This window comes from Mustela lutreola, chromosome 6 (genome assembly GCF_030435805.1).
Source record: "Mustela lutreola isolate mMusLut2 chromosome 6, mMusLut2.pri, whole genome shotgun sequence".
NCBI classification, from domain to species: Eukaryota; Metazoa; Chordata; class Mammalia; order Carnivora; family Mustelidae; genus Mustela; species Mustela lutreola.
The window spans coordinates 54,746,779-54,774,175 of record NC_081295.1 but is presented as its reverse complement, the minus strand read 5'-3'; the positions used below and the strand labels follow the sequence as shown (position 1 = coordinate 54,774,175).

Genomic DNA, 27,397 nt, shown 5'->3' with positions numbered 1-27,397 from the left:
TTGTTTTTTATGCTACTGATGGGTTTTTTAAGAGGGTAGGCTAGTTGTTTTGTAAAGTATTCCTCTGTCTGAGTTTCTTCTTGGGACTCAGGTAGTGCAGTTTTGCTGTTGCATCCTTCCAGTACACTACATCATGCTGTGAATCTGTCCCATTGTTGGTGGTACTAATTTTGATCATTTGATTGTGGTGACGTCCATTGGGTGTCTTCTGACAAGTCAGACTTTTTCCTTTGCTGTTAGTAAATATTCTGTGGGGAGATGATCTGAGACTATGTAAATGCCTTGTTCCTCATCAAACTTTTACCTGATGGTTTTAGATTCCTTTAATGACTGTTACCTAAATCAGTTTTTACAGTGATGGTTACAAAATGATGATACTTATTCTTAAATTGGTAATTCCTTTGGATTAAACCTTCCAAAAGATTTTCTTTCTTTTTTTCTTTCTTTCTTTTTCTTTTTTAAATAAGGTGGGCACTCTAGGTTAGATTATAAACTGAAGAGTTTTGTTTATATTGAATTATTTGGATTTTTTTTTTTTTTTTACTTGAGAGTGCAATTACTTTGAAATACAGAATCCTGCTAGTCCTCTGATCAGAATGCTTGCTGGTAGTTTTGTAAGCCAGAGAGGATGACCTGGTAAGCCCGCTGGTTGTGTCTGGTGAGCGTCCAGCAGGTATCTGCCAACCAGAATATCCTTCTGAGTTAGCAGTGTTGTTTTATGGGCAGAACTTTCCTTCTGCAGTCAAAAGGCAAGAGAACTCAGACAAATGTAGGCAAATCCTGCAGCAGCCTGTCCTTAGAGCAGAGGCCTAGGTGGAGCGACATGGGAGTCCAGTGACTGTCCTTGTGGCTCCTGTGGCCTGAGCCACAGCCCCTCCCCCACCAATACCCCCTCATGTCTCAGGGGCTGCAGGACATCTTTTTCTCTCCCTTCTCCCCCAGTTAAAACCTGAGCCAAGGAAGGAATCAAGTGTTCATTATAATGCAAATACCTGATTTCTAAAAAATTCATCATCTCTCCCAGGGGTATTTACCATTTAACTGGGTTCAAAGTCTTGAGTTACAAGAACGTAGCTCTGACCAGAAGAGACCAAGGGGGTGGGTCTTGTGGGGGTGACAAGCAGTGAGAAGTCAGACAGGAAGTGAGGATATACCTAACATCACTGTAGCTGCGCCCTCTGCCAGGTGGGGCTGATTGGCTGTACTTGGGTAGATATGTGAGACCCACAGGATAGGTGCGGCTGTCCGTACGCAGAACAGGCCTGCCCCCACCAGTCTGACAGAGGCTTTGTTCCTCCTTATCTTCTCGTTCTATGTGGTCTCTCTGTGCTTTCACTGAAAATATTAAAAAATGTTAAGGGAGCTTTCATTTCAGTCTCTTCTATTTATATCTATTTACCTTGCCTATCGATGAGACTATCTACTTTATTACAAACTTGGATTTGTGTCTACTGGCTAAAAAGCTGAATGTTAGTTAAATTTTTTTTGTTAGCCTGAAGAATATCTGGAGAGCAAGACTTCTTTGCTGGGAAAATTCTATTTATGTATGGATGTATTTGACAGAGAGCGCACTCGCGCAAGCAGGGGGAGAGGCAGAAGGAGAGGGAGAAGCAGGCTCCCTCCTAAGCAGGGAGCCCAATGCAGGACTTGAGCCCAGGACTCTGGGATCGTGACCTGAGCTGAAGGCAGACGCCCAACTGACTGAGCCACCCAGGTGCACCCAAAATTCTTTATAACTGTGTCTGTTGGGAATGCATTTAGCTAGAAATAACAGGAAACATGACCTATAGAGGCATAAAAAGAATACAGCGTTCCCTGGCTACCTCCTTGTTCCACTGGGTGATCTAGGGGCTGGCACGGAGGCTCACCTGAACCTTCAGGAACCTGGTTTGTACTGTTTGTTGTTAATCCCTGGTTTTAAAGTGGCCACTGCATTTTCTAGGTGGGAAGGAGAAACAGGGTGAAGAAGGTCAAAGGGCAAAAAGCCACAGGCACATCCTTTAAAAAGCTTTCCTAGAAACCCTGTCCAACACATTCCAGTTTGTCTCACTCATTTCTTCAAGCCGCAGCTGTTCACTGAGCACCGGCTTTGTGTGCCAGCCCCCATTCGGGGCTCCAGGGTGTACGATGAACTGATGTGAGCTGCATCAACATGGACCGAGATGTCGTAGAAAACATTTATATGCTTTCAGTGGTGCTACAGAGAAGAGTAAAGCAAAGAAAGTGAGCCCCAAATTGGAGCACTGGTCCACCATTGCCACCAGAGAGCTTGGAGGGACGTGTGTTTTCCGCTGACTACTTTATTGCCCTGAACAAGATGAGTGTCTTAAGGAAGGAGGCAGTCCAGACATTGGGCAGGAAACTAGCACTCTTTTCCACAATAACCTAATCTTTTATTTGTACATGTATTTCTGAAACAGAGTAATCTGAAAATTACCTAACTGTCTCATAAATAAGCTATGTGTCAAGATGATTTAGATTCATTCCTTTCAAGGAAGCCAACTGTAAGGGAGCCATCTGGCTATTATTTCTAGGTGCGTATCTACATTGGAAGTAGCCCTAATAGGGTTGATTCTGCAAATTGGAAAAGAAAAAGCAGGAGATAGCCGGTAATGTTGATTGAGCACTGAGTATGGGCCAGGAACTGATCAAAGTACTTAACATTGACTGAGTTAATCCATCATCCCTTTGAGGTTTGCTATGATATTATTCCCATTGGCAAATGCAGAAACTGAGGCACAGAGAGGTTAATAATTTGCTCAAGGCTACACAGCTAATTAAGTGGCAGAGCCCAGATTTGATCCCAGTTGAGAACCCAGGCTCCTACCATTAAGCTATAATTCCAGAATACTTTTAATTGCACTGCTTATGCAGATAGAGAGGTTAGGCGTAAATTGAGGTTCGTTAGCATTATATAAATAGCAGCAGTTAAAACCTACACTCCAGTAGTCCTCTTGGAGGTAGGGGGAGGCTTTCCTTGCATTCGAATCTAAGTTATGTCTCAGTTATTTATTTATAGAGGCAGGAAGGTCCAAAATAAATCTCAAAACTTCACCTTCACCAATATTTATAGGCCCTTTTCTACTAAGTCTTTCACCAGAGTTGAAAATTCACTGATTTAGTTTCACTTCCTTTCATTACCTATGACTACCCTTGAACTATTTTATGGTGAAAAAGTCCAAAAATATATCGGAGACGGACGAGGAAGATAAGTCAAAGGAGGGCGAGCCAGCGGAGCAGCGCTCTCTGGTCCAGGGAAATGGACGGCGTCTGGTTTACAAATGTTCTCTGCGGACGTTGACTCCCTTTGGACACTGCTTCCCTCTCGGATTTGTTTCGTCTGGCAAGCTGGCACTATATACTCTTTTGATGGCCTCCAGTCTCCTTTTCTCCCTCCTCCAAAATCCCTGTTTCACCTCCCCCTTGCCATGTGCCCTTTGGGAAGTAACCCTGCTTGTGTCGCTGTGTTCTGGTTGCTCCCTCCCTGCTGCTCCTCTCCAGATCACTTGGGTCTCTGAACTTACCTTCCTGCTCCTCACGGGCGGTCCCTGCCTGCCTGATGCCCGCCTCTTCTTTTCACCTACTCTCCAGGCAGATGAAGTTCCTGTGATTGCCCAGCTGGGCCACACACACCCATGGCGTCCTGAGCCTCTGAAATGGTTGCTCCCTCTGGTGCTGTGCCCCGGCCCCACTTTCACCGTCCTCCCCACCCCCCTCAGCTGGGCAGACCCCATCAGACTTAGAATCCCAACTCTGGTCTTGGCTCCTCCCAGAAGTCTTCCCTGATTCACAGTGTGGGGGTCCAGTGTCCTGTTCCTGGGCTGTGTAGCCGCACGCAGTCCTGCCACAATGAGAGTGGACGGAGGTTACCGGTGGGGGTGTGTGTGCATGCGTGTGTGCATGCGTGTGTGCATGTGTGTGTGTGAGACCTTACACTCTGAACCCTGGGTCTTCCACAAATATGCTTCGTTCTTCTCCCTCCCGTGGAAGGTTTCTTACCATTCTCGAAAACCATAGTCAGACTTCTCCCCCTGAACTTGGCCCCCACAGCCCGACTCCTGTCTCCTTCGTTCTTGCCGAAATGCTGTCTGAGGTCAGTGCTGCAGCAGTAACCAACCCAGAGGCCCCTGCCAGCTCACAGATCCTTGTTGTATTTGGCAGGGCTGCCTTTCCCGCGGGTCCCACTTCTCCCCTCGCCCTTGGTTTGGTGCCTGTGGCAGCTTCTAGTTTCTCCTCATTGCATGCCCCCTTTTGGCAGTTCCCTTTCTTCTGCCCGTTTCCTACCGTGGGTGATCCCCTGGGGCTGTGTACCCAGCCTGCAGGCTCTCCCCAGGTACGCACACCCAAGGTTTTGACCTCTTGTGTCCGGGCACCCACTCAAATCCACAGCTGTCCCTCGGCCCTGTTTCCCGATCTGGTGACGTGCCCGTTGCCACAATTTGCCAGATGCCGGCTCACTACTGTCACTCTTACCCCAGGTGCACGTCCTCACCCCTTCTTCACCTCCTTTCCTTCTCCGACAACATGCTCTTTGATCATATGTCCCCCTTCTGTCCTTGGGACCTTTTCCCGCTCTTCATGCAGCCTTGAGTCATTATCTCCTGCTTCTCTTTCGTGATTCCAAAACCTCAATCATCAAATCCTGTTGCTTCTACTTCTTTTTTTTTTTCTTTTTAAAAATTTTATTTATTTGAGAGAGAGTGTGAGCACAAGCTAGGGGGAGGGGCAGAGGGAGAAGCAGGCTCCCAAGGAGCCCCACGCCACAGGGCTTGATCCCAGGACCCTGGGATCATGACCTGAGCCAAAGGCAGATGCTTAACTGAATAAACCACCCAGGCGCCCCTGTTGCTTGTACTTCTGTAACTTTTCCTGTGTTTCCCACTGCAAGTGATAACTTTAGTGCTCTTTTCAGGAGCCAGAAAAGTACATTCAGGAAATGACCCCAGATTGGTCTCCATGAAGTGCAGTTAGGCCACACTGCGGTGAGGGGATACTGAGCTCTCCACCGTGGCGCCTATGAATTAGGGCCTCTGTACATTTGCACTTGAAAAAACACCCCATAGTCCAGCCCGGGCCCATCTTTATGGCCACGTCTCCCACCACCGGCCACACTGCCCCCTCTGTCTTCATGCCTCCTGGGCTGTTCCAAGCTCCTGCCTTGAAAGCATCTCCTTTCTTTAGATCCTCTTTTAAGAACTGCTTCTCCAGGGATGCTTTTTTGGTCCTTTCCCTGGCTGTAATCTTTCCACCTTTTGGAATCCAGTAACAGCTGGCACGGTGATGTCTCTGTATTATAACAGGTACCATCATCATAACAGTGGTTATTGGGTTATTTCTATTATCGGACACCATGCTAATCACTTTTACTGTATTTTGTCATTTAAGTTTTCTTGGACTCATTGATGTATGTACTATTTTTGAGATTAATTGGCTAGCCTAAGGTCCTAGAACTGGAGACAAGAAGCCTTATCCAGTCTGAATGACATGATGGCCTTGGGGTTTAGACCCAGACTCTCTGGGTTCACCTCCAGTCTGTTTCTTACCAGCACCTCAGCTCTTGGCAGGTTACTCCATCTTGGTGTCTACAGGTTCCATGACTGTAGAACGAGGATGATCAGTACAGTACATACCTCCCTTACTAAGCTTTCCAGCACCTACTGAGTGTTCAGTAAGTAATTTGTCATTTGTAATTCAGTAATTTTTTTTTAATCCTTAATTTTAAAACTTGGAGTTTTGTTAGAAAAGTACATTTATATTGTTTTCTTTTTGGTAATAGGTTTATTGAGATCTAATTCACATACCAGGAACTAGAGGGTATTATGCTAAGTGAAATAAGCCAATCAGAAATTATCCTATGATCTCACTAGTATGTGGGATTTAAGAGACAAAACAGAGGAGAATAGGGGAAGGGAGGGAAAAATAAAACAAGATGAAATAAGAGTGGGAGACAAAGCATAAGAGACTCTTAATCATAGGAAACAGGATTGCTGGAGGGGAGGGGTGTGGAGGGGTGGGGTAACTGGGTGATGGACATTAAGGAGGGCGTGTATTGTACTGTAATGAGCACTGGGTATTATATGCAACTGATGAATCACTGAAGTCAACTTATAATAATAATAATATGTTAACTGAATTTAAATTAAAAAAACAATTCACATATTATGATTCATATCATATAACTCATTAAAAGTATGTAATTCAGTGGGTTCAAAAAAATTTTTTTTATTTGGGGGGGTAGGAGGGGTAGAGAGAGAGGAGGAGAGAGAATCTCAAGCAGACTCCCCAGCGAGCACAGAGGCCGACAGGGACTCTATCTCACAACCCCAAGGTCATGACCTGAGCTGAGATCAGGAGTCAGATGCTTAACTGAGTGAGCCACCCAGGTGCCCTAAAGACTCGTATGTGTTTTAAGTGACCAGCTTATTTCACTTAGCATAATGTTTGTAAGGCTCATCCATGTGGATTCCCTTTTGTTGTGTGAATATGCCACATTTTGTTTATCCATTTTTTTGTTTGTTTATCCATTTTTTGATGGGTGGACACTCAGGACTGTGTTGACTTCTTTGCTGTTATGAACAATGTTGCTGTGAACATTTGTATACAGGTTGACATGTGGTCATTTGTTTAGTTGTTTTTAAATCTGCTTTAGTGAGATACAGTGTATCCACCATGTACTCACCTAGTAAAAATACTCAACAAGGTGTGTAGCCTGTTCACAGAATGGTACCACCATCACCAGAGTCAATTTTAGAACTTTTCATCAACTCAGAAAGAAACCCTTTAGCTGTCACTCCTCCCCATGTCATGATGACCACTGTTCTCTCTAAGCAATCACCAATCTAATTTCAGTCTCTGTAGAATCACCTCTTCTAGATATTTCATAGAAATAGGGGGGGAGTGCATTTTTTAAAGAAAATTGGTTTATTACAGCTCCATTAAGAGTAGACCTTGGAATCCAGTTCTTGGTAACTTTGTCTCCAGCCTCCTTGAAATGTGTAAGATATTCTTCACCTTTTAGTAAGTCTTCTCCTTTTAGTAAGTAACTCCTTTTAGGACTCCTTTAGTAAGTCCTTTCAGTAAGACTGAAAGTCTTCTCCTTTTATTAAGTTCCTGCTGGGGACCTCCACCCTGTTCCTCAATAAGAAAGTCTCTCATTACTGAAGACTTGGTTGGAGAAGAAGGGCTCAGGCTCCTTCCCTCACGGACACCCCTGAAAACAGGGTCTCTGCTGTCTGTGATTCTGTGGACTTGTGCGTGACAAGGTGGGGCTCTCTCTGCTCATTTTCGTTTGTAGAAGTAAGCACTGGAAACCCGCAGGCTCTGCAGTTATGAATCCTCCTTTGGAACAGACCAGATTCAGTGAGAATTGCTGATGAGGTCTGCAAGTTTGTTGGGAAATCCAGGTCAAGTCGTGTCCCCTGGAGCTGAGATGAATGCATCCTGTTTCCACATCCTGTTTGTGGCAGGGCTGCGGGCTGGGGAGAGGAATGCCAGATCTTTCCCATGGGGGACGTACATATGTGCACTGGGATGAGGAAACCACATGGAGGTGTGTCCTTCAGAATAGCTTGCAAGTTGGTTCTGCCCCGTTCAGGTGGATGTGTCCTTGCTGGGTGCCCATTGTCCTCCCAGGAGATGGAGCCGGGCACTTGTGGCTTGTGAGCACAGAGCCACGAAGGGGACCAGAGGTCGCTTGGACTGCCATTGTTTGAGCTCAGCAGGGTGGGAAGTAGAGGCAGAATGGCAAGTTTAGGATTCAGAAAACGAATGGGCTGCACCAAGAGCCAGGCATTAGATTAGTATGTGTATTATGCATTCTTTCCCCTTGATCCATTTACCAAGAGCCGTCTGCCAAGGCTGTGGGCAGGAGGGCAAGGTCCCTATCCCAGGGACTGGAGTGTTTGGTGTGCTTGCTGTCTGTGATGGCCGTCTGCTTAGAGTCACTCCTCCGGGCTTCACCTACTCAGTGATGAGTTAGAGTTGGGTGGTCTCTTTTCCTTCTCTGACCCAGTCCAGAGCACACCCTGCAGTGGCCAAGTTGGCGTGGCCTGTCCAGATGGGCTGTTCTGCTGCTGCTGGTGTTGGCCAGACCGCTAGCCTGCATTAAGCTCTGCTAGTTGTGGGGTGAGAAAGTTTATTTAAATTCTCTAAGCCTCGGGTTCCTAAACCATAAAATGTATGCAATAGAAGCTCTTTCTGAGGCTGGTCATGTGAGATACCTAGTGCGGTGCCGGCATATGGTAGGGGCTCATGTCTCGCTCGTTCTCTCTCCATGGCCTCCATGACATGTGGCATCGCCCGTGGCCATGGTCACGTGTTTATGGTTTTCACCCTCTCTTTCATTCAATGGTGTCCTGCGCAGATCTCCCCAGTGGCTTGGGCCACAGAAAACATGCCTCCGCTATGGGAGCTTTCCTTTCCTTTCCATACCCCAAAGAGGGGAGGCTAGGAGATGACCGCTATCCTCAGGAAGCCCGTGCAGTCACAGCATGCCGAAAGACTTGTTTGTGCGGGTGGCTTTGCATCTGCACGCACGAGTGTGTGCTCTGTCGCATAGCATATTTGAGGGGCTCGACATTCCAGAATGCAGGGGCTCAGGGTAGGAGCAGCTGTGCTAGAATTCCCCACCTCAGCTGTTCCCCACCACAGACTCTGCTGCCCCTCGCTTCATCTGGTGAGCGAGCCCCAGCTGCCCGGCCCCAGCTGGAGCCCACATGCCTGGGCTGCGCACCCCCCACCCCGGGGATGGGGTGTATGCAACGGCTGGAGACAGGCTTCCACTGCCAGGAGGAACTTAGGACGCGAGGGAGCTGTGGTTTCTTCCGTCTCCTGCAGGAGAGGTGAACAGGACACTGGGCCAAGGGGGTGGGGTGCAGTGGGGGGAGGCAATCAGTAGATAAATAGCGATACTATCCTGGCAAGGACAGGGAAGACCCCTATGGTATGCAAAGTAAACGGTAGCTAACAGTGAAGGAAATGGGGTGGGGTCCGTGGGGGGAAGGGGTCAGAAAGGCTAAAGGGCTTGCCAAGATCACCATCACAGTCTGGGCAGGCAGAGGTGGAATTCTCACATAGATCCATCTATCTGCAGGGGCCAGACCTGTTGTCACAGATGCCTCCATGCAGACCACAGACAGGTGCGTCAGGAAAGACCTGTGATGGGCCGGGCAGTAGTGCAGTGCAACTGAATAAACATTTTCCAGATTTCTACAGTGTGGATGGGTTTGCTAGGTGCTGGCAAGATGCATGCGATGGGAAGGTAGCTGTCCTCTTAGGAGCTGCAGAAGTCATGACAACACGATAGTCCTGTGCCGTGAAGGCCGCACAGCAGGGGCTGGAGGAGGATGGCCAGCTGGGCCCTGGGGGCCTGGCACCGCCACAGACACAGGAGTTTGGTATCAGACTGGCTTCTTGTTGGAGAAGTGGACATTAAGGTGATGTTATTGCAGGGTTTTGACCGCTGGTATTTGTTGGGGCTGGCTGCTCTGTGTCAGATGATGTGGCCTGATGTCACATGCAGGTCATGTGGGGAAAGGGAATGAACTGCCACCTGCAAACACGGACACGTCCTCTCTCACTGCCTCCACGTGAGCCTCCAGTTTCGACTCGCCAGGAACCTGCAGGAGGAGCTGGCGTCCTTCCCGAGATGCTCACCAGCCCCTGGCCCAGCACAATCCACGCACGGGGGGCCTGATTGCGGCCCCCACCCCCGAGTGAGTCCCAGCCCCACCATGACAGGCGTCAGCTACAACAGGGCCTCATGCCCTGCACAGACTCTGAAGCACAGAAAGAAAGTAGCCGCTTTGCCTCTGCTCTCCGCAGCTCCTGTGCAGGAGCTCCCGGGACTCCGGCTGACCCGGCACACGGCAGCGGAGGGGATTTGGGTGATGTGATCCCGCAGAGCTATGTTGACAGGCTGCAAATCCACCACATCGCCCACAGGAGCGAGCACTGCAGGGAGGGTGAGGGGTTGGGGAGGCGGGATTAGAGGGGAAGGGAATTCCAGACAGAAGCAAGGGTATGCAGAGGCATTTGAGCACAGCACTCTGGGGGGTGGGCAATGCTTAGAGTCCGTGCAGCCCCCGTGCCAGCTCGGGGAGGTCTTCAGAGCAGCTCAAGGATTGCCTAGTGGTGGGCTTTGTATGTTAGAAGGACCGTTGTCAATGTGAGCAGATGGTCTGCGAGCCCCCGGGAGGGCAGGGAGACCCATGGTCCAGGGGATGGATCCTGAAGGTCTAAAACTTACCAGAGCCTTTGTTAGGCTTCTAGTTTTTAAATTCTTCCATCCCACTGGCTAATTCCTTTACTCAGTCTTTAAGGAGTGTCTCCTGCATGCCGAGAACTGAGGATGGAAATGGGGTACTCAGGACTGCCCCTGACCCCCAACCTCGCGTCTACAAGCTTGACTGCTGTGTGGTCTTACTGTAGTCTCATACTCTGAATTCTCTTCTGAGAACTGCACTTGTAATCCTGCCTAACGGGATTTTGGAGACCTTGGAGTGAAGGGTGCAATGAGGAAATGGAGAGGGAAGGTTGGGGAATGTGTTGCCAGGGTCTCCTGGATGCCACCGGCAGTCGTGGGCCTACCCACGCATCACAGTTAGCTGGAGAGCTTGTTGGAAAGACAGACCTAGGGCCCCGCCCAGGCCTCATACACTGACTTCTCCAGATACGGGTCGGGAGTCTTTAATAAGTTTTCCAGAAGGTTCCTAGGCGGCCAGCTTAGTGTTACAAATCACTGCCAAAGCCCATTTCTTTTCCTTTGGGTCGATGGTTCCTGCTTCTGCTTCACATCTCAGTCAGTCGTGGGAGCGGCGGTGGCACCCACCTGCACCGGTAGAGGGCACATGTCGTCACGGTGACTCTGGCACTGCTTCCCGGAGTCTCTGTCAGGTGCTAATGCGTCACTTCAGAGAAAGCCTCAGGACCAGAAGGGGGAAGGATGTGAAGCAATCCGAGAGCAACGTGAGACCAGCCAGCGGAGTTGGAGGATGGCGATGTGACAGGACATGGGTGGGATTTTAAAAATGAGGTCTGAACTATGACGGAAGCCAACTAGACTTATTGTGGCCGTCGTTTTGCAATGCATCCAAATATCAGCTCATTATGTGTTACTCTTAAAATTAATGTGTCCTGTGTCCGTTATATCTCAGTTACAAAAAGGAAATCTGAGGAGCTAGCTAGGAAAGCCTGAGTTCCCATCTTCACAGTGTTCATAACCTAACAGTTTTCCATCAGAGGTGTCTGAAGGAATCGAAGGTGGGGCTATGCAGCGGTCACAGGGGAAAGGACCCCATCCTTTGTGCTGCCCACCAGAAGAAGTAGGGCCGGTGGACAGCTCCCACAGCCATCTCCTAGATGGTGGCTGGCCACTGTGCCTCCAGCGTGTGACCAGCAGGGTGCAGAAGAGCCCTCCAGTCCTGCAGCTGCTCCAACTCTGTCCTTCAGAGGCAGCTTTACTGTCTCCCCTGCTCCCCTCAGAGCAGCTGACAGAAGAAAGGCAGGCAGCCCTGGCCCCCATGCCCCCCACCTGGGGCCTCTGGGCCCAGACAGCACAGCGGCCCGCATGCCCAGCATGGCCCGGGCAGTGGTGAATGGGAGCCGCTGTTTGTTTCCACTGAGAAAGTTCTGACCCGCTTCCGGAGCCATTGCCATGGAAACAGACTGAGAAGATAGTTGAATGGAGCCTCTTTTCCAGCCATCTCCCCTCTCCCTTTTCCCCGCTTTGAGGCGGAGGCTCTTAGGGGCCGGCTCTTTGCAGTCTGGCGTTCCCTGCAGGTTCATGCACAGTTGTTGTTGTTTTTTTAATAAAGATTTTATATAGTTGTCAAAGAGAGAGAGAGCAAGAGAGCACAAGCAGGAAGAGTGCCAGAGGGAGGGGGAGAAGCAGGCTCCCACCTGAGCAGGGAGCCCGATGCAGGACTCGATCCCAGGACCCTGGGATCATGACCTGAGCCAAAGGGAGATGCTTACCCGACTTATCCACCCAGGCGTCCCATCACGCACATTTGATAAGAATTCCAAAGGGTAGGTTTCCCTACCCTCCCAGCCTCCGCTGGCATAAGGACCCCATATGCACCTGGTACCAGGCGGAGTGGCAGCCTGTTGTGGGAGCTGTTCTTGTGCTGAGCCGGTACCACGCATCCTGATAACTGCCATGGGGACATGCAGTGCTTTGCTGTCCATCCAGCTGGCCTCACATCTCAGCCATGTTTCCTTGCAAAAAAGTCTTTCTTAAACCACAGATTTATTACATGTACACACCAAATTTTATTATGTTTTCAAAGATTTATGTACTTATGAAACAGAGTGTGTGTGTGCTTGCGAGCACAGAGGGGTTGGGTAGAGGTGGAGGGATAGAGAGTCCCAAGCAGACTCTGCACTGAGCAAGGAGCCAGATGCGGGCCTTGGTCCCAGGACCCTGAGATCACGACCTGCGCGAAAACTGAGGATTAACTGACTGCGCCCCCCGGGTGCCCCCTGTATGTGCTAGATTTTAAAGGGCAAATAGAAGGGAAGGATATTTTTGCCTCATTTGCAGAATACATAGCCATCATTAGAAAATGCAAAGAAAGCTACTTATAGTACTTTTCTCATTTTATAAAAACTAGCTTTTGTGGTGAAAACAGTACTCTAAAATCCTGTTTTATTTTGCTTTTGACAGTAATTCAGTAATTTTTAAGATGTAAGGACCTAAATAAAATTCACATCAAGGCCATCAAAGGAAGGTATTCATTTTTATTGGTTGCACTGAAAGCAGACAAAACAGAAGAGAACTTTTTTTCCCTTTCCCTTTCATTCAACACCTTTTGTGTGTCTGTTGAGGAAAAGTCAAAAATCAGAGCTTGACCCCCACATCTGTCGATGTCAGTGGCCGAGTCACAAACGTAAGTTGGCACTTTCAGTGCTAATAATAGGAGAACATGGACACACTTGAGGCTCATGGTTTCATATCTGGCACTGTGAATCACGTGGTAAGACCCTGGCCTTCATGAATCTGGTGTTTCCAGATGGGACCAACACTGGAGTGAGGCCAGGAGAGCTGAGCCCTAGCTCTGTGATTTGCCGTCAGGTAAGTCACTTTCATGAACTTGCCAGGCTTCCATTTCTGCATCTGTGTGATCAGCCTTTTCATGGTCTCTGGGAGTCTGAAATACAGTGGGATCGATAGGACTGTGCTGTGTAAACCCAGACCATGCTTAACCCGGTCATTTTTATTTATTTTTTTTTTAAGGGAGAGAAAGTATGCATGGGGCAGAGGGCAAGAGAGGGAGAGTGAGACTCCTGAGCAGGCTCCATGCCAGGCACAGAGCCCCGCAGGGGGCTCAATGTCACAACCCCGAGATCACCACCTGAGTGGAAATGAAGAGCCAGCCATTGAACCAAATGAGCCACCCAGGTGCCCCTGATCATTTTCACCCCTTAGCCCACTGAATCGGTTAGGATTACATTCAGTCATTTGTAACTGAACCTGACCACACTGAGGAGGCAAACGGAGGCCCGTTTTCTTCATACAGCAAGGAGTCTGGAGGCTCACGCAAGTATTTCCTCTCCACCAGTTTTAATGCATGATTTTCATCCTTATGATGAAATGATGACTGCTCGAGCCTTCTGTCCATGTTTCAGGAAGGACTGAGGGGAGGGGCAAGGGCAAAAGTTATGGGCAAAGGTGAGTGAGTCTTTGTCATTACGGAAACCCTAGCTTTCCCAGAGACTGTCCGTCCCTGTGAAGTCTCAGCTGTGTCTTCTCTGCCAGAAGCTCCACTTGGCCTCCGCCAGCTGCAAGGGAGTGTGGGGAAGTGGGTGTTTTCATGGGGTACCTTGTCGCCCAGACAGAATCATGGTTCCCTTAGTAAGAAATAAGGTAAGAGGAATTCGCGACAGGAGGCCACTGGCCCTGCAGGCCTTGGGCACAACTCTGGCCTCCTTCTCCTGAGCACGTCGATCTAACCTGCCGCATTCTGTTGTGAACTCCTGGAAGGTCCAGACCGTTGCCCTCGACAGACCGTGTCTGTTGCCATCAGCAGGCTGCGAACGACTTCACTATCTACGCCCAACAGCAGATGCCAAACCAAAAAGCACGGTTGGTTGGTTTTGTAGGAGACTGAGGAGTTTCTGACCTTACTGGACTTACCTGCACATACTGAACTTCCCTAGAAAACAGTATCATACACCATCTGGTGTGTCACAGGGACACACTGACGGGTCACTAAGTTTGCAGGAAGCAGGAAGGCATTTGTAACTTCTCAAGGCTGGGATACAGTGGTGACCTTCAACATTACCACATCAGGGCAGCCATCTGTGCAGCATGTATTTTTTAAAGATTTTACTTACTTACTTATTTAATTATTTGTTTCTCAGAGAGAAAGAGGGACAGAGAGAGAAAGCACAAGTGTGGAGGGGGAGTGGCAGAGGGAGAGGCAGGCTCCTGTCTGAGCAGGAGCCCGATGAGGGACTCGATCCCAGGATCCCAGGACCATGACCTGAGCCAAAAGCAGACACTTAACCGACTGAGCCACCCAGGCTTCCCTGTACAGCAATTTATTTTTATCAACTTTCTTAGCGAGGTCAAACCCACAAGGTAACAAATAAAGAGTAATAAACCCCAGATGGAAAAGAAAATGCCCACGGGGCGTGGGGGGAGGGTTAGAAATCATGGAAGACAACCATGTGCTCTCCTAGAGTCTATGCTCCATGCCCCAGGCCCGTCTCTGGGCGCGTGTCCAGCTCTGCACGGGGCACCGTCCTGGCCTCAGTGAGGTTGCAGTCCAAACAGGTTGTGCTGTGGAGAGGTGGCATCTGGCTATGTTTCAAGCACGATACTTAAACTGCTGCCCAGGTTGCCTGGGTGGCTCAGTGGGTTAAAGCCTCTGCCTTCGGCTCAGGTCGTGGTCACAGGGTCCTGGGATTGAGCCCCGCATCGGGATCTCTGCTCAGCAGGGAGCCTGTTTCCCTTCCTTTCTCTCTGCCTGCCTCTCTTCCTGCTTGTGATCTCTATCTGTCAAATAAATAAACAAAATCTTTTAAAAAACAAAAACAAAAGCTTCTGCCATGTGCTCTCTCATTAACGTTTGGGACAGTTACTATTGGGTAACTGGACACAGGACACAGATCTCTTCCAGTGCGTCTCTGTGGTGGATTTCAGTCTCAGCAGGGGTGGAGCCTGTTGTTGGCCTGGGAAGCTGGTTGGCCACCCCCAGGTGCTAGGGAACCAGCCCCTTCAATGTCAAGAAGCTGGAGGACCCTCTGAGACAGACTGAGAGAGACTTGGGTACACAGCCGTCCTCATCGCTAACATCTTGGTAGTAGCGCTTTGCCTGTACAAACATGTTCTAAATTCCATACAAGTCATAGTTCACGGAAACCTCGAGAAAATCTAGGCAATAGGTACTACTATCCCTGTCTTGCATAGAAGGAAACTGGAATTCACTGGGACAAGTAATTTGTTCAGAGTGACTGTTTGGTGAATGGTAGAGCTGGGCTTTGACCCCTGGAGGTTGGGCTCCAGAGCCCACACTGTGAGCCGTGGTGGTAGGCAGCTTCCTACAGGAAGAAGCCTTCCTAGCTCTAGGGAATGTCGTTCACATATGGATACCAATCATTGGCCCATCTGTCTCTACCTTGGTGTCATGTTCAGTCACTGGTGTGTGTGTGTGTGTGTGTGTGTGTGTGTGTTTAATTCTCAGAGAAATGTGGATTGCTTTTGTCTAGTGCAATTGAGAAGTAGAAGAGAAGTCCTGTATCCATCCTAGCTATTTGAGGGAAGTTGGTTCTAGAAAGAGAGAGAGATAGGCTTGATTTGCAGCAAAGATCGTGTTTAGATACCTCGAATTTCCATCTACCTAATATAATTAGCAGAGACTAAAGCCTAACAGAAACCATTTTTGCTACAAGTTGCATGCCTACGTTGACTCTCTCTCTGTATTTTTCTGAGTAAGAGACCCTTTTGAGACATCTTGTATAGAAGGAATAAGTTCATCTACAGTGATTCTGATGGCAGTTTTCAACCAGAGATGACCAAAGAGGGTGGGGCAGGAAAAAAGTTGAGAATGTCCAAACTCAAGGCTGGAAAGTATCCGACTTTGAAAGTGGCCTTTCCACACTTTCTCAGGGGGAGCATTGGATCGGTATGGGGAGAGGGCCTCTTCAAATTGGGAACAAACACTGGATGGGCTTGTCGTTTTGAGCCTGTATCCACGCATCACAGCCTTTTCTCTGGGGGAGTAAAGGTCACGCCACGGGCTGGTCCAGATCACTTCCGGGATGTCCATCCATCCTGGAAAGCTTCTCGCCATTCACCAGTTCTTCGGTGTAACCTGTGCTGCCCGCAGTGAGTTAACTTGGTGCGGTTCTTACCGTGTCAGGAGGACGGCAGGGAATAAACAGCTGGGAGAGCTCCGGCGCCGGGGAACGCGGGTGGAGAACCACCGACATCACGTCCGGTCACCACTGCAAGGAAAACGGTGGATTGTGAGAACACATGAATAGCTTGTAGGGAGTGCGGTCAAGAAGAGGAATTGGGGACGGCCATCTGAATCACTTATGGAAGCCAGTGCCAAAAAAATTAGAAGGAGGAACTGTGGCAATTTAGAAACTGTGCGAGCCCAGAATAAGGGACGCAGAGGTGACCTTGTAACAAAAGCCCGAAGGTACAGGCTGGGAATAGGCTGAAATGAAAGAAGAGGCCTGTATGGGGAGTGTTGTGACCAGGGGACAACATGTCACTGATGTTGTCATTGTTGTTAATAATCTTAGGATTCTAGCGACATATACCAGATTTGAGCAATAGAATTCCCTTCAATCCGAGGCAGCAAGTTTGCAAGGTAAGTTCTACTATGTGCATGAAACCCTGCACCTGTCGTCTGGGTAAAGCAAGAGAGACACATACGACACAGAGTTGACCCCGAGAGTGAGCCCCTCTAGCAGTGTGGACCCCTTGTGTCTCTCCTGTCTCATCTCGTCCTGGCCCCATGGCTGGGGAAGGGTGGGGAGCCTTGAATTTTTATAGCTGACAGTAGATAGTCTACACAGAATTTTGCTTCATATATATTTTTATGAAATAGGGGAGATACGTTCCTATGATGAAAAAAGATCTTTGCTATTCAAAGGATAATAAGAAATATTAAATTAAGGAATTTCCTGCTTTATACAAAATGCTTTGTCACTAAGCAAAATATTTAAGGAAGGCATATCAACTTACAAGGAATAGTCAATGAAGTATAAGAAATGATGTATAAGAAATACATCACCACATAAGAAAAAAAATCAACTACTAAAAAGCTCCTCAACCCTTTTACTTCTCTCTGCCTCCCCCTCATAGCTCAATAGCACAGATGGCTTAGTCCTTTTCCCGCATCTTGAGGAAAACACTCCTGGCTTTGGGGACAGCCTCTGCAGGCCAGGGATGTTGCAGGAAGAGACCCAGACATGGAAAAAGCCCTGATTCAAAATTACCCAGACGACAGGTGCAGGGTTTCATGCACATAGTAGAACTTACCTTGCAAACTTGCTGCCTCGGATTGAAGGGAATTCTATTGCTCAAATCTGGTATATGTCGCTAGAATCCTAAGATTATTAACAACAATGACAACATCAGTGACATGTTGTCCCCTGGTCACAACACTCCCCATACAGGCCTCTTCTTTCATTTCAGGAAAGAAACTAATGAAGATGTGTATTTCTGGAGATACAAGATAAAGGAAACTTAAAAATCTTTTAAGTATAGGTTTTCCAGTAATGGATAGCACATGTTCTTTTCTTAGAAATTAGGTTATAGCCATTTTTTTTCTTTTTTTTTTCCCTTCCTTTTGTTCTTTTTCTTTTTCTTGCTTGGTTATAATGAAGTTTCTGGACAGGCCATCAAAACAAAAACTTAAGGTCTATTTTGGGAACCACTGTATGCCGGGGCATTCGCTATACTTCTCTGTTGTGCCAGGCTAAGTACATCACGGGAAGACAGAGTTGTCTTTGCCTAGAATCACCTAAGGCTCTTTGTATATAAATAGACCTGGGAAGAAAAGCGAGCCTGAGCCTAAGTCCGTGGCCTCCTTTCCTTCAGCAAGCAGACAGATCTTTCAAGAGCCGCATAACCAAATCCTGCAGTTCTCTTGAAATGCTTGGTTCTCATAAACCCAGGGGCTGTGTTCACCTTTGGGATTGAAAACCTGCTCGGTCTTCACAGGTTCTTCTGAGTATTGTTCTTCCATAATTCACCCAACAACTGGCTTCATACACATGGGACGTATTATGAATTTTTTTTATGTAAATGAGGAACAGTATGGTGAGGTGGGCGAGGCACTGGGCCCCCCCAGTGCTGGAGACATGACTTCCAAGCCCAGGGTGTCCCTGCCTGGCCCTGTGTCGTTAGCCATGTCATCACTCCCAAGCCTCAGTGGTCATCCTGTTCTGTGATGGGGATTGCCAACAAGAGTGTTTAGTTTTGTCTTTTTGTTTTAAGAGGTAGAATTCCATACAAATTTAAAGTATTTCATTCTGACCTTTGTGTTTCACCTTCTCTGTGGCTCCATGGAGATCTCTACTATGAAGCAAGGCTCAAGAGAAAAGAAAAGAGAACAACCTAGAACTTTCCCTGTATGACATTTGGAGCAGCAATATAGTTTCTATAAAATCAATTTTGTATGATTTTAGCCAGAAAGGGTAAAAGCGTACTCCTGGTTTTTTTTTCTCCCCATGACTGTTCCCCATGGCTCCTTCACCTTCTTTTCCTGACCCTGAAGATCTGATTGCCGTTGAGCCCAGTGCTCATCCCACATCTCTTCACTGTCTGTGTTCTCTTGGTCTCCTAGCTTTAAATATGCACGTGACTTCCAAATTCTGATCTCCAGTCCTGAGCGGTGCCCTTGAACTCTAGACTCGCATACCCAACTGTCCCATTAATGTCTGCACAGGGATGTTCAGGAAGCGCCTCAGACTGAGTGTGTGTAGAGTAGACCTCTTGTTTTCTTCCTCTGCTTTTTCCCTACTCAGCCTTCCATGTCAGGGCCACTGCCTGTCATGCCAGCACATCACCTAGGTCTCTCTTCACCTGTCACCTCTTCAGAGACACCTTCTCTGTCCATCCCAGCAAGAATTCTCCCCATTTCCTGACCTGCACCCCCCACCTCGCTTCTCACCCCCATCTTTTGCAACAAGAGCACCTTCAGGATCTTACCTGTCTTATTTACCTCTACATTCTCAATACCTCAAAGGATGCCAGACTCATAATGGGAGTTGGATGAATGTTTATTGAAGGAAAGAAAATGAATGAATGAGTGAGAAGAAAGGAATGAAACAGCTGAACAAAGAATTTGCTAAAGATGAGGTACGATGGAAGGAACTGGTTAAGTGCTGGGATGCTAACCCTTAAATTGTTTTGTTTTGTTTTGTTTTAATCTTATTTATAAATTCTTTATTGAATTTTCTTTGAGTTCAGGGAGTATTAAAGTTAATTTGGAGATTGAGGAAAAAGTATTTACACTTGGGGTCTAATAGTAGTAGTTATTGATGAAAAGGTACTTCTACGATTGGGTCCAGAGACTAAATGCAAAACTCAAATTATTTGATGCTTATGTAGATGTTCAAAGTGCAGCAAAAGGCTAATTACTATGTCCTTGTCAGTCCTAGTCATGGAAACCCGGGACCCTGTGCTGAAGTTCCCATCCTTTTTACCCTGTTGATAGTGAGTGTGATGGATAGAGAGGGAGGCTGACAAACCTGCTTCCAGCCCAGCCGTTCCCGGGCCTGCGGCTTCTGGCTGTAAGGTGCTCCGAGGAAGCCTCTTTGGAACTGACTCCTGAGCATTAATTTCTTCCACCAGGAGATCAGCAAATGACCCTTTCCACCTGCTGCCATCCAGATTTGGAATCTGGTTACATCATTGACTTCTGCTCCTGCCGGATGAATTTTACAATCAGTCTCAAGGAGAAAGATGGCATTTCACATCACTGCTCTGCCTGCCAGCCTCTGTTTGCAGGGACAGTTCACTGCGTCCAAATTAAACTTTATATGGTGTCATTTCCCCCCTTTGCAAATTGATGAGTTGGGGAGCTGCACACTTGGGAAACATTGGCTTGCTGTTCTTTGGCCAATATCTAGATTGTGAACTTGTGAAACCTTAAAAATAAAACCCTCATTTGTCACCGCAAGATGAATAGAGGAGCTGTAGTGCCATCTGCTGGCCACCTGGGGGAAACGCAAGCATTCGTTAGTAGAAGCACCCTCTCCTAATGAAAAGATCCAAGTGCCAATCTGAGGATAAATTTTTAAATATGTGTGATAATTTGAAGAAAGTAGATACCAATTTAAAAAATTATAGGCTAGCATTTTATAGAGTAAAATGCGTTTATATTTTGTGATAACTGTGAAATAGTGAGAGCTTACCTTTGTATGCGGTGTGGGTTCTGGAATATATTTATGGTAGAAGACGTTCCCATTTGTCAGGAAGAATGAAAAAGGGGTTGGAAAATAGAGGTTGGGCTTTGAGTTCTTTAAGAATAGGATATAAACAATTTTCTGGACATTTTTTCTGGAGAAGAAGAGTCCAGCATCTGGTGGAAAGACAGCTGGGCTGCCCATGTCTAGGGAGAGCTCCCTGTTGGCCTCTAACCAGCTGATGGAAGCTTGGACCACTCCGGTAACTCTGGAGATCATGTTCCCTATAGAATTTGGATTGAATTCAATGATGGGTAAAATTCCTTACAACTCAGTAAGGGATTATTACTGTAATCAGCAAAGGACTGAAGGAAAATAACGTTTCTTTAGGCTGTTTTCTCCGTGAAAATATTTCTTTTATTTAGTTATTTTTACTTATTTTTGTGAGAGAGAGTAGGTCAGTGCATGGGAGCGTGTGGGGGACGGTAGAGGAAGCTGAAGACTCCCCACTGAGCAGGGAGCCCAATGCAGGCCTGATCCCAGGACCTTGAGATCATGAGCTGAGCGGAGGCAGACACTTAACTGACTGAGCCACCCAGGCACCCCAAAACATGTCTTTTAAGAAAAGTAAAAGTTCACATACGTATTTGTAATTTATTACATGGTTAAGTAGTTGATCAGGAGCTAGGGATATTTCATGTCTTCGGTCCTTAGCAATTAGGTCAAGAGTTTCCTTGTTCCTTAGAGTGATTTTAAAAATAACTGTACTGCTTTCTTTACTGTAAGCAGGTAAGGCAAAAGCAGGGGATGACTGTGCTGGGAGGTGGACTGGTGCACATTACTATGACTTTGAGCTCAAAATGCAACAGAATAAAATTTGAAAAAACAAAATACAGGAACGCAAACTTTAGCTCACATATTCTTCCTTTCTTTCTTTTTTAAGATGGATTGATTTTGCAGTGAGAGAGCATGGAGTGGGGAGGGCAGAGGGAGCAGGACAAGCAGTCTCCATGCCAAGCAGGGAGCCTAATGCAGGGCTCGATCTCCTGACCCTAAGATCACCACCTGCGTCGAAACCAGAAGTCAGTCCCTTAACCGACTATGCCACCTGCACAACCATATTTCTTTAGAAGGATCTTCTGCTTTAACCCCAGTCAGCTAGCCAGCTCTCTGCAGTCTGCTCCCTGCTGCCACTTTGCTGTGCCCGTACCTCTGTATCTCTGTGGCCCTGCGCACTTAAATGACCCACAGCTGCTGTTGCTTCCTTTTCCACGTCCTCTACGCCCAGCCCTGCCCTCCCCTCCCCTTCCTCCTGCTGTTGCTTCTCCTGTGTGCCTACTTCTTTCTTCTTCGCTCTTGTTTGTCGCATCAGGAGTCCCATTTCTTTGTAATCACCCATGTACCTTACTCATGATAGCATTCAGTACATTTTTGCTGAATGAATTAAGAACGGAAGTGGCTGTTTAAGTAAGTCTATATTTAGTCGTTTTCAATTTTGCATGGCTTGCGGGGCAGAGTGGAGATCCTTGGAGCTAAACCTTGGCATAATTCAGTAACAGGGTACGTTTTCCTTACATTTTCTATGTTCACAGCTAGTGGTGATGGGAAAGAATGCCTTCGGGTCTAGCTCTTGTCCTCAGCACCCGAGATGCCTCCCCTGTTTCTTTCTGAGCAATTCCCCTCACCCCTCACGGAGAGTAGAGGTCTCTTAGATTTGTGCACGAGTCAGCAACGGTCCTCTTCTCTCAGCCTTTGGCTTGGAAGGTGCTTACAGGCCCAGCTGTTGTGCTCACCTGGCCCCCAGCAGTCAGACGGCATCGGTGGCCCTGTCTTGAAGAGAGGTGTGTTATCCCAGGTGGCTGTACATGACAGAAAGTCCCCTCCTGCTTTCTCTGGTCACCTCAAATCGTAGAGGTCCTTTCCACCCGTAAGGTGGGCCACACACTGCCGTTTGCATGCTCTTCTGTTCCTCTGATCGCCTCAGTGTAACCCAGCTCTTGCCTCCCAGCCTCTGTCTCCCTGTGCGTTCTCCCATCAGGAATGCGTTTTTGCCACATGCCCTCCCCCTGCATCCTCCCTGGCAGGTGAACGTAGAGAAGATTCAGGTGTGAACCCCCTGAGGACCCTTGTGTTTCTGTCCGGATACAGGTTCCTTCTTCCTGATTCTCCTCATCCGCACGTGTACACCGCACTTAAAACCCTCTAGGTTCTGGACCCGCCCAGTGAAAGGCTCTGCTCCCCTCTCCTCTGACCTTGAGGAGAGAACCTGTTTGAACTTCCTTTGGTTTCTTTCCTTCCTAATTTAAGTTGATATCTGTCTATGTGTGTTCTAGAGAAACGAGTAATTGGTTTTGGGTTGTGTTCCTGTTTCAAGTTATTTGGATCTGTCTGTATTTGTCACGGGCTGGCAGCCGCAGTAGGGGGCGTGGGGGCCATCTCTGGTGTCCAGACACGTGCTGATGGACTTGGACACATTTTTTAAAAACATGGAATTATTTGCCATCACTTAAAAATGTGGAGCTGCTTTTTTGTTTTCGTTTGTTTGTTTTTTAAAGCAGATTTCCTGGCTTCTCTTCGAACAGAGGAGGATCTAGCAAGGCAGATAGCCTGCCCACCAACCTCCTCCCTCTGGGTGGGGTGTCTCATTGCCTACCTTTCTCCTGGGGCCAACCGCCCTACTCACCGCTGGCCTGAGCAGCTGGCACTTGTGGTCCTGGGCCTGTATGTTTACTACGATCTGCTTTCTCTGTCCCACTTACACAAGAGACTTCACAGTGGCAGTAACTTAACGTGTGGCTAATAGTTCTCAGAAGTGGATCATCGGGTGATCGTCTAGTGAAATCCATTCCCTTCATTTAATAGAGGTCTTACCCCGGAGTGAGTCTGCAGTAAATGTTGACAAACGGTTCCTAAGTGTGTTTCTAGAAAGGCAGCAGCTGGCTAGATTAGGCTAGTGGTAAATACTGTATCAGAATCTCCCTGGCTCGTCTAGGTGGTGATGATGCTGGGGCGGGCCGAGATGGGAGGGTTTTCGGTCCTCGCACAAAGGTAAGGCTCCCTCGTAATCAGACATGTTTTTCTTTTCTAGGAACACTCTTCCTAAGTCGAACTCAGAAGACAGCTCTGTAGGTCAGTATTCCTTTTCTTGGTTTAACAACTTAAATTATTTTAATACTTTATAGAACACAGAAACTGTGAACACACCAAAAACCACAAAGAATGTTTGCACCCAGGAAGAAACACTGTTAAGATTTTGATACATCTCTTTCCTCTCTTTACCCCTGCCTGTATGTTTCCTTTTAAACATAATTGGTTTCATACGCTGCATATTATTTTATAATTTCTTTCAATTGAATTCCATTCAATTGAATAACATCCTGAGCATTTTCCCACGTTGATTAAATATTCTTTATGGTAAAATTTTGAAGTCCGTAAATTCCATCATATGGGATGGGCCACAATTTAAATCAACCATCTCTTGTTTGCTGAACATTTAAGTTGTCTCTAAGTTTTGCTCTCAGAGAATTGATTCTATCCGAAAAATCCTTGAGCCTATCCCTAATCATGTCCTTAGTATAAATCCTTTGATTTGGAACTTTTGAATCAAAGACTATGCACAATTAAGGTGTTAAATATTTTATATTTCCTTGATTATAAAACCCGCTCTTGATTTAGTAACATCTTTTCTGTTGGGTCAGAGCAAGTCTGGCAAGGTCATTATGATAAGAAGCATAAGTGCTCGGATCAGGTTTTGATTTGGGTTTGAATAAGGAGTCTTCTAACTCAGTGGTTAGGGCCTTGGGCAAGTCACTTGCTTCCTGAAGTGTCCACTTTCTCATCCACTAAATGGGAACAATAATACACCCTGTTTATTGCCATATTAAGTGAAACAAGCCATTAAAGAACAGGTTGCCTGGGCTTGGTAAGAACTCAGTGCATGTTAGCTGCTATTTATTTTTCAATTTGCACCTTCATTTTGGAAACATTAAAATAGAGGAAGAAGAGAGTATATCCTCCAGGAAAAGAAATACGTCATGATCCCGAATTGCTTGAGAGGAAAGCTGAATGAGTGATGGCCCTCCTTCTAATCTCACCTTCCGTGCTAGTATTTGCTGCAGCTGGAAAGCAGCAGGTGCCCTCACACTCCCCTCCCCGGTTCCGGGTACCAAGGAAATCTCCTCGCAGTGGGCGTGGGCTTCATTCCAGAGCTCCAGGGCCCATCTGCACTCACATGAGGGCCTCTGGTGTTCCCACACGGTGCCTTACAGAGCCCAGGAGCAACCCCAGGTTGCCACGCATTTGTGCTTCATTGGCCAGCACGCCAGTCTAGACCTTGGAAACCAGCAGCCCATCTCTCCACTGGGCCGTTTCCAGTGGCTGCGTAGCAGCCAGGGACACCAAGTGGTGACAGTGACGAAGCTGTTGCTGTGCATGTGCCCCATCTGCATGAGACCTGCTCTTTCATTTCATCTTTAAACACAGAGCTAGTCTCTTCTTTTACTTGCTCTTTTCCTTTCCTTTTGCTTTTTAAAAGGCATTGTAGCTCAGCGATGATCGGAACCCTAGCAAACACTGGAGATGTCTAGCTATGGCAGTGACATAGTTTTCCCCTGCAAACAAGGGCAGCTGTCCCCAAAACAGTCCAGGGGGTGAGGGTGGGGGAGGGGGAGGAGGGAGCTCCGTTGGGAGCTGTCACAGCAGGATGGCAGTCTGCTTTTCTCGTCATTGTACCCCGGGTCAGCTGCAGATAGTAGGTCAGCAAGTGACCTGAAAGCCAGAGAGGCAGGAGCCCCCTCTCCCCACCTTGCCTACCCTGCAGCTGCGTCCCCTGCCTCCCAGCAAACTCGATGCCACAGAGTAACAGCGCAGGTCAACCCCACGGGCTCCCGGAGCCAGCTCTGAGGACTGACGGACAAGCACACCCAGGACATAATCACCCTCCTGTCTTCTTCATTAAGTCTGCAACAACAGAAATAAATCAAGGGGAGATCAACAGCAGGGATAATGACAAAACAAAGGTCACTTCTTCAAGTGTTCCATTTGTGGTTTCGTTGAAATAATTGTGGCCGAGACCCGAGGGGGAGACTCGACCACAGACAAGACAGGGCAGAATTAGACACACTAGTTAAACAACATCAAAGTGAATACACGAATGCGTGTTTTGCCTGCCTTTTTGATGTTTCTTTATTTCTTGTCTTAACCTCACTGCTCTATTACTTGCTGCTAGGAAATTTGTATTTCCTTTAAACAGCTTTTTAGGCATTTCCAAGTCTTTCATAAACCGAAAGAGAAAAACTGTCTTTTTGTGAAATCAAAGTATTCTTATAAGCTTTGAATTATAAAGAAGAGGCTACTTTTGTTATTAATGAATTTATTGCTTGTGCCTTTTTTTTTCCCCTTTTGTTTTTAAAGGAAAAGGAGATTGGAAGAAGAAAAATAAGTATTTCTGGCAGAACTTTCGAAAGAACCAGAAAGGAATAATGAGACAGACTTCAAAAGGTACTGTGCCACAGCTGGCGGACAGTAGGTCCTTTTAGCTCCCAAACGTTGAAAAGCCTGTGCCCAATAATCTAACTGGAGGCGGCCAGTCAGAAACACTGGTTGCCTGGGCCCACAAAGATTCCAAGTTTTCTGACAGTCCTCTTGTGACTTTTAAGACTTCATCCCAGTGGGTTTCTCTCTCTTTTTTTTTAATCAGAGAAAACAAAATGAGGAGAGTTGGCAGGTCTTCCTTTTCATAGATCTGAGAGCAAAGACCAAATCTTTCGTTTTCTTGGTCACACCAACCTCAGGAAGATCTTTACTCGCCAAGATCTATCCCAAAAGGGTTGAGCAAGTCAGAGCGTTTGTTAGTTTTGGACCCATCCCCCGGCCCTGCCACTTGGGGCCTTTGCAATCTTCTGGACTGGAGATGCTTTTCTGCGGCAGGCCAGTGACGGGGTTGTTGCCCCTGGAAACTCTGTCCCCTGGTCTGACATCATGGGAATTTGCCCGGGCTGCTTTGTGGAGGGAGCCCTGCCCTCCTCTTGGCCGTGTCTTTGTTGTTGTTTATATAGTAAGTAAATATGTCATTCCTTTGAGGCCCAGTTATGTAATTTATGTTCCCCCCGTATTCAGAGGGAAAGTAGACACAAAGCCGCTTCTCCATCCCAGCCCAGCCGAGCAAGGTTATCGCGAGATGAACGTTCTTAGTGGCTCACCAGTGACTGTTTGCGTTTAAAACATCACAGTGTCCTCCCCCGTCCAGAATGCTGTCCCAGGTACTCAGACACGTGGAAATGAGACACGTGGACAAGGACGGCATGTATGCAGTCACACACCTGGGACCCCAGCCGCACTCACCGGGGTTATTCCGGCTGTCCTGGTTTAAGGCTGATTCTCCAACATTCCCAGTTTTTCCTTCTGCTACACACCCGAGACCACTTGCGATTCAAAGTAAACCTTGGATCCCGACGAAGTCTTATTTAGAAAGAAAGGAAGGAAAAGGAGAGAGAGAAGACAGGATGCAGGATCGAGGGAGGAAGCCAACCGTTTACTGGCTCATGTGGTTTCTTTTCAGAAACCCACCCAGCTCCCCGGCATTCCCTCCACCCTCGAAGGTGACGCACATAATAAAATGAATCAAACCAGCAGGCTTGTCTCCTAACCCAGCACACACTGTTATTCTTCCCAGACAAGTAGATGAGTGGCGAAGAGAACTTGGAACTTTCTGGGCTGATTGATGACAAAATGGAAATGAGATAGGGAAATGCAAGGGAACATAAATTCCAGGGCTGGCCCCGACTGCAGTGGTTTCCTCCGGGTCTGCAGCCAGACTCTCTTACTGGCCCTCGACACCAAGGGCACATTAGCCATGGCCAAGATCCTAGTGACATCGAAGCTGGTGAAGTCTGTATGAGAAAGAGGGGGCAGGGGAAGGATGAGGAGCTAGAAGGTGGGTTTATTCCCAGCCAGTGCATTACCGCACGCTTCCACTGACCTGTCCTTCCTGACACGCTAACCAAACACACACAAGCTGGCGTGGCTC

The 27,397-nt window shown here is 47.5% G+C and overlaps 1 protein-coding gene and 1 long non-coding RNA gene across 7 annotated transcripts in view; one reads left to right on the top strand and one right to left on the bottom strand.

The window, feature by feature from the left end:
- Window positions 1-27,397, top strand: part of SASH1 (SAM and SH3 domain containing 1) — a 309,529-nt gene that overhangs the window by 208,719 nt on the left and 73,413 nt on the right. For all 6 annotated transcript variants that reach the window (XM_059177298.1, XM_059177296.1, XM_059177300.1 and 3 more), the window contains 2 exons: window positions 23,459-23,499; window positions 25,783-25,869. In XM_059177298.1, the coding sequence (XP_059033281.1) occupies window positions 23,459-23,499; window positions 25,783-25,869 (128 nt within the window). The remainder of the gene's footprint in view (window positions 1-23,458; window positions 23,500-25,782; window positions 25,870-27,397) is intronic.
- Window positions 12,715-22,208, bottom strand: LOC131833700 (uncharacterized). Its single transcript, XR_009354573.1, has 4 exons — window positions 22,056-22,208; window positions 19,714-19,889; window positions 16,357-16,449; window positions 12,715-13,148 (listed from the first exon to the last, which is right to left on the bottom strand). It is a non-coding gene; the product is annotated as an uncharacterized LOC131833700 (long non-coding RNA).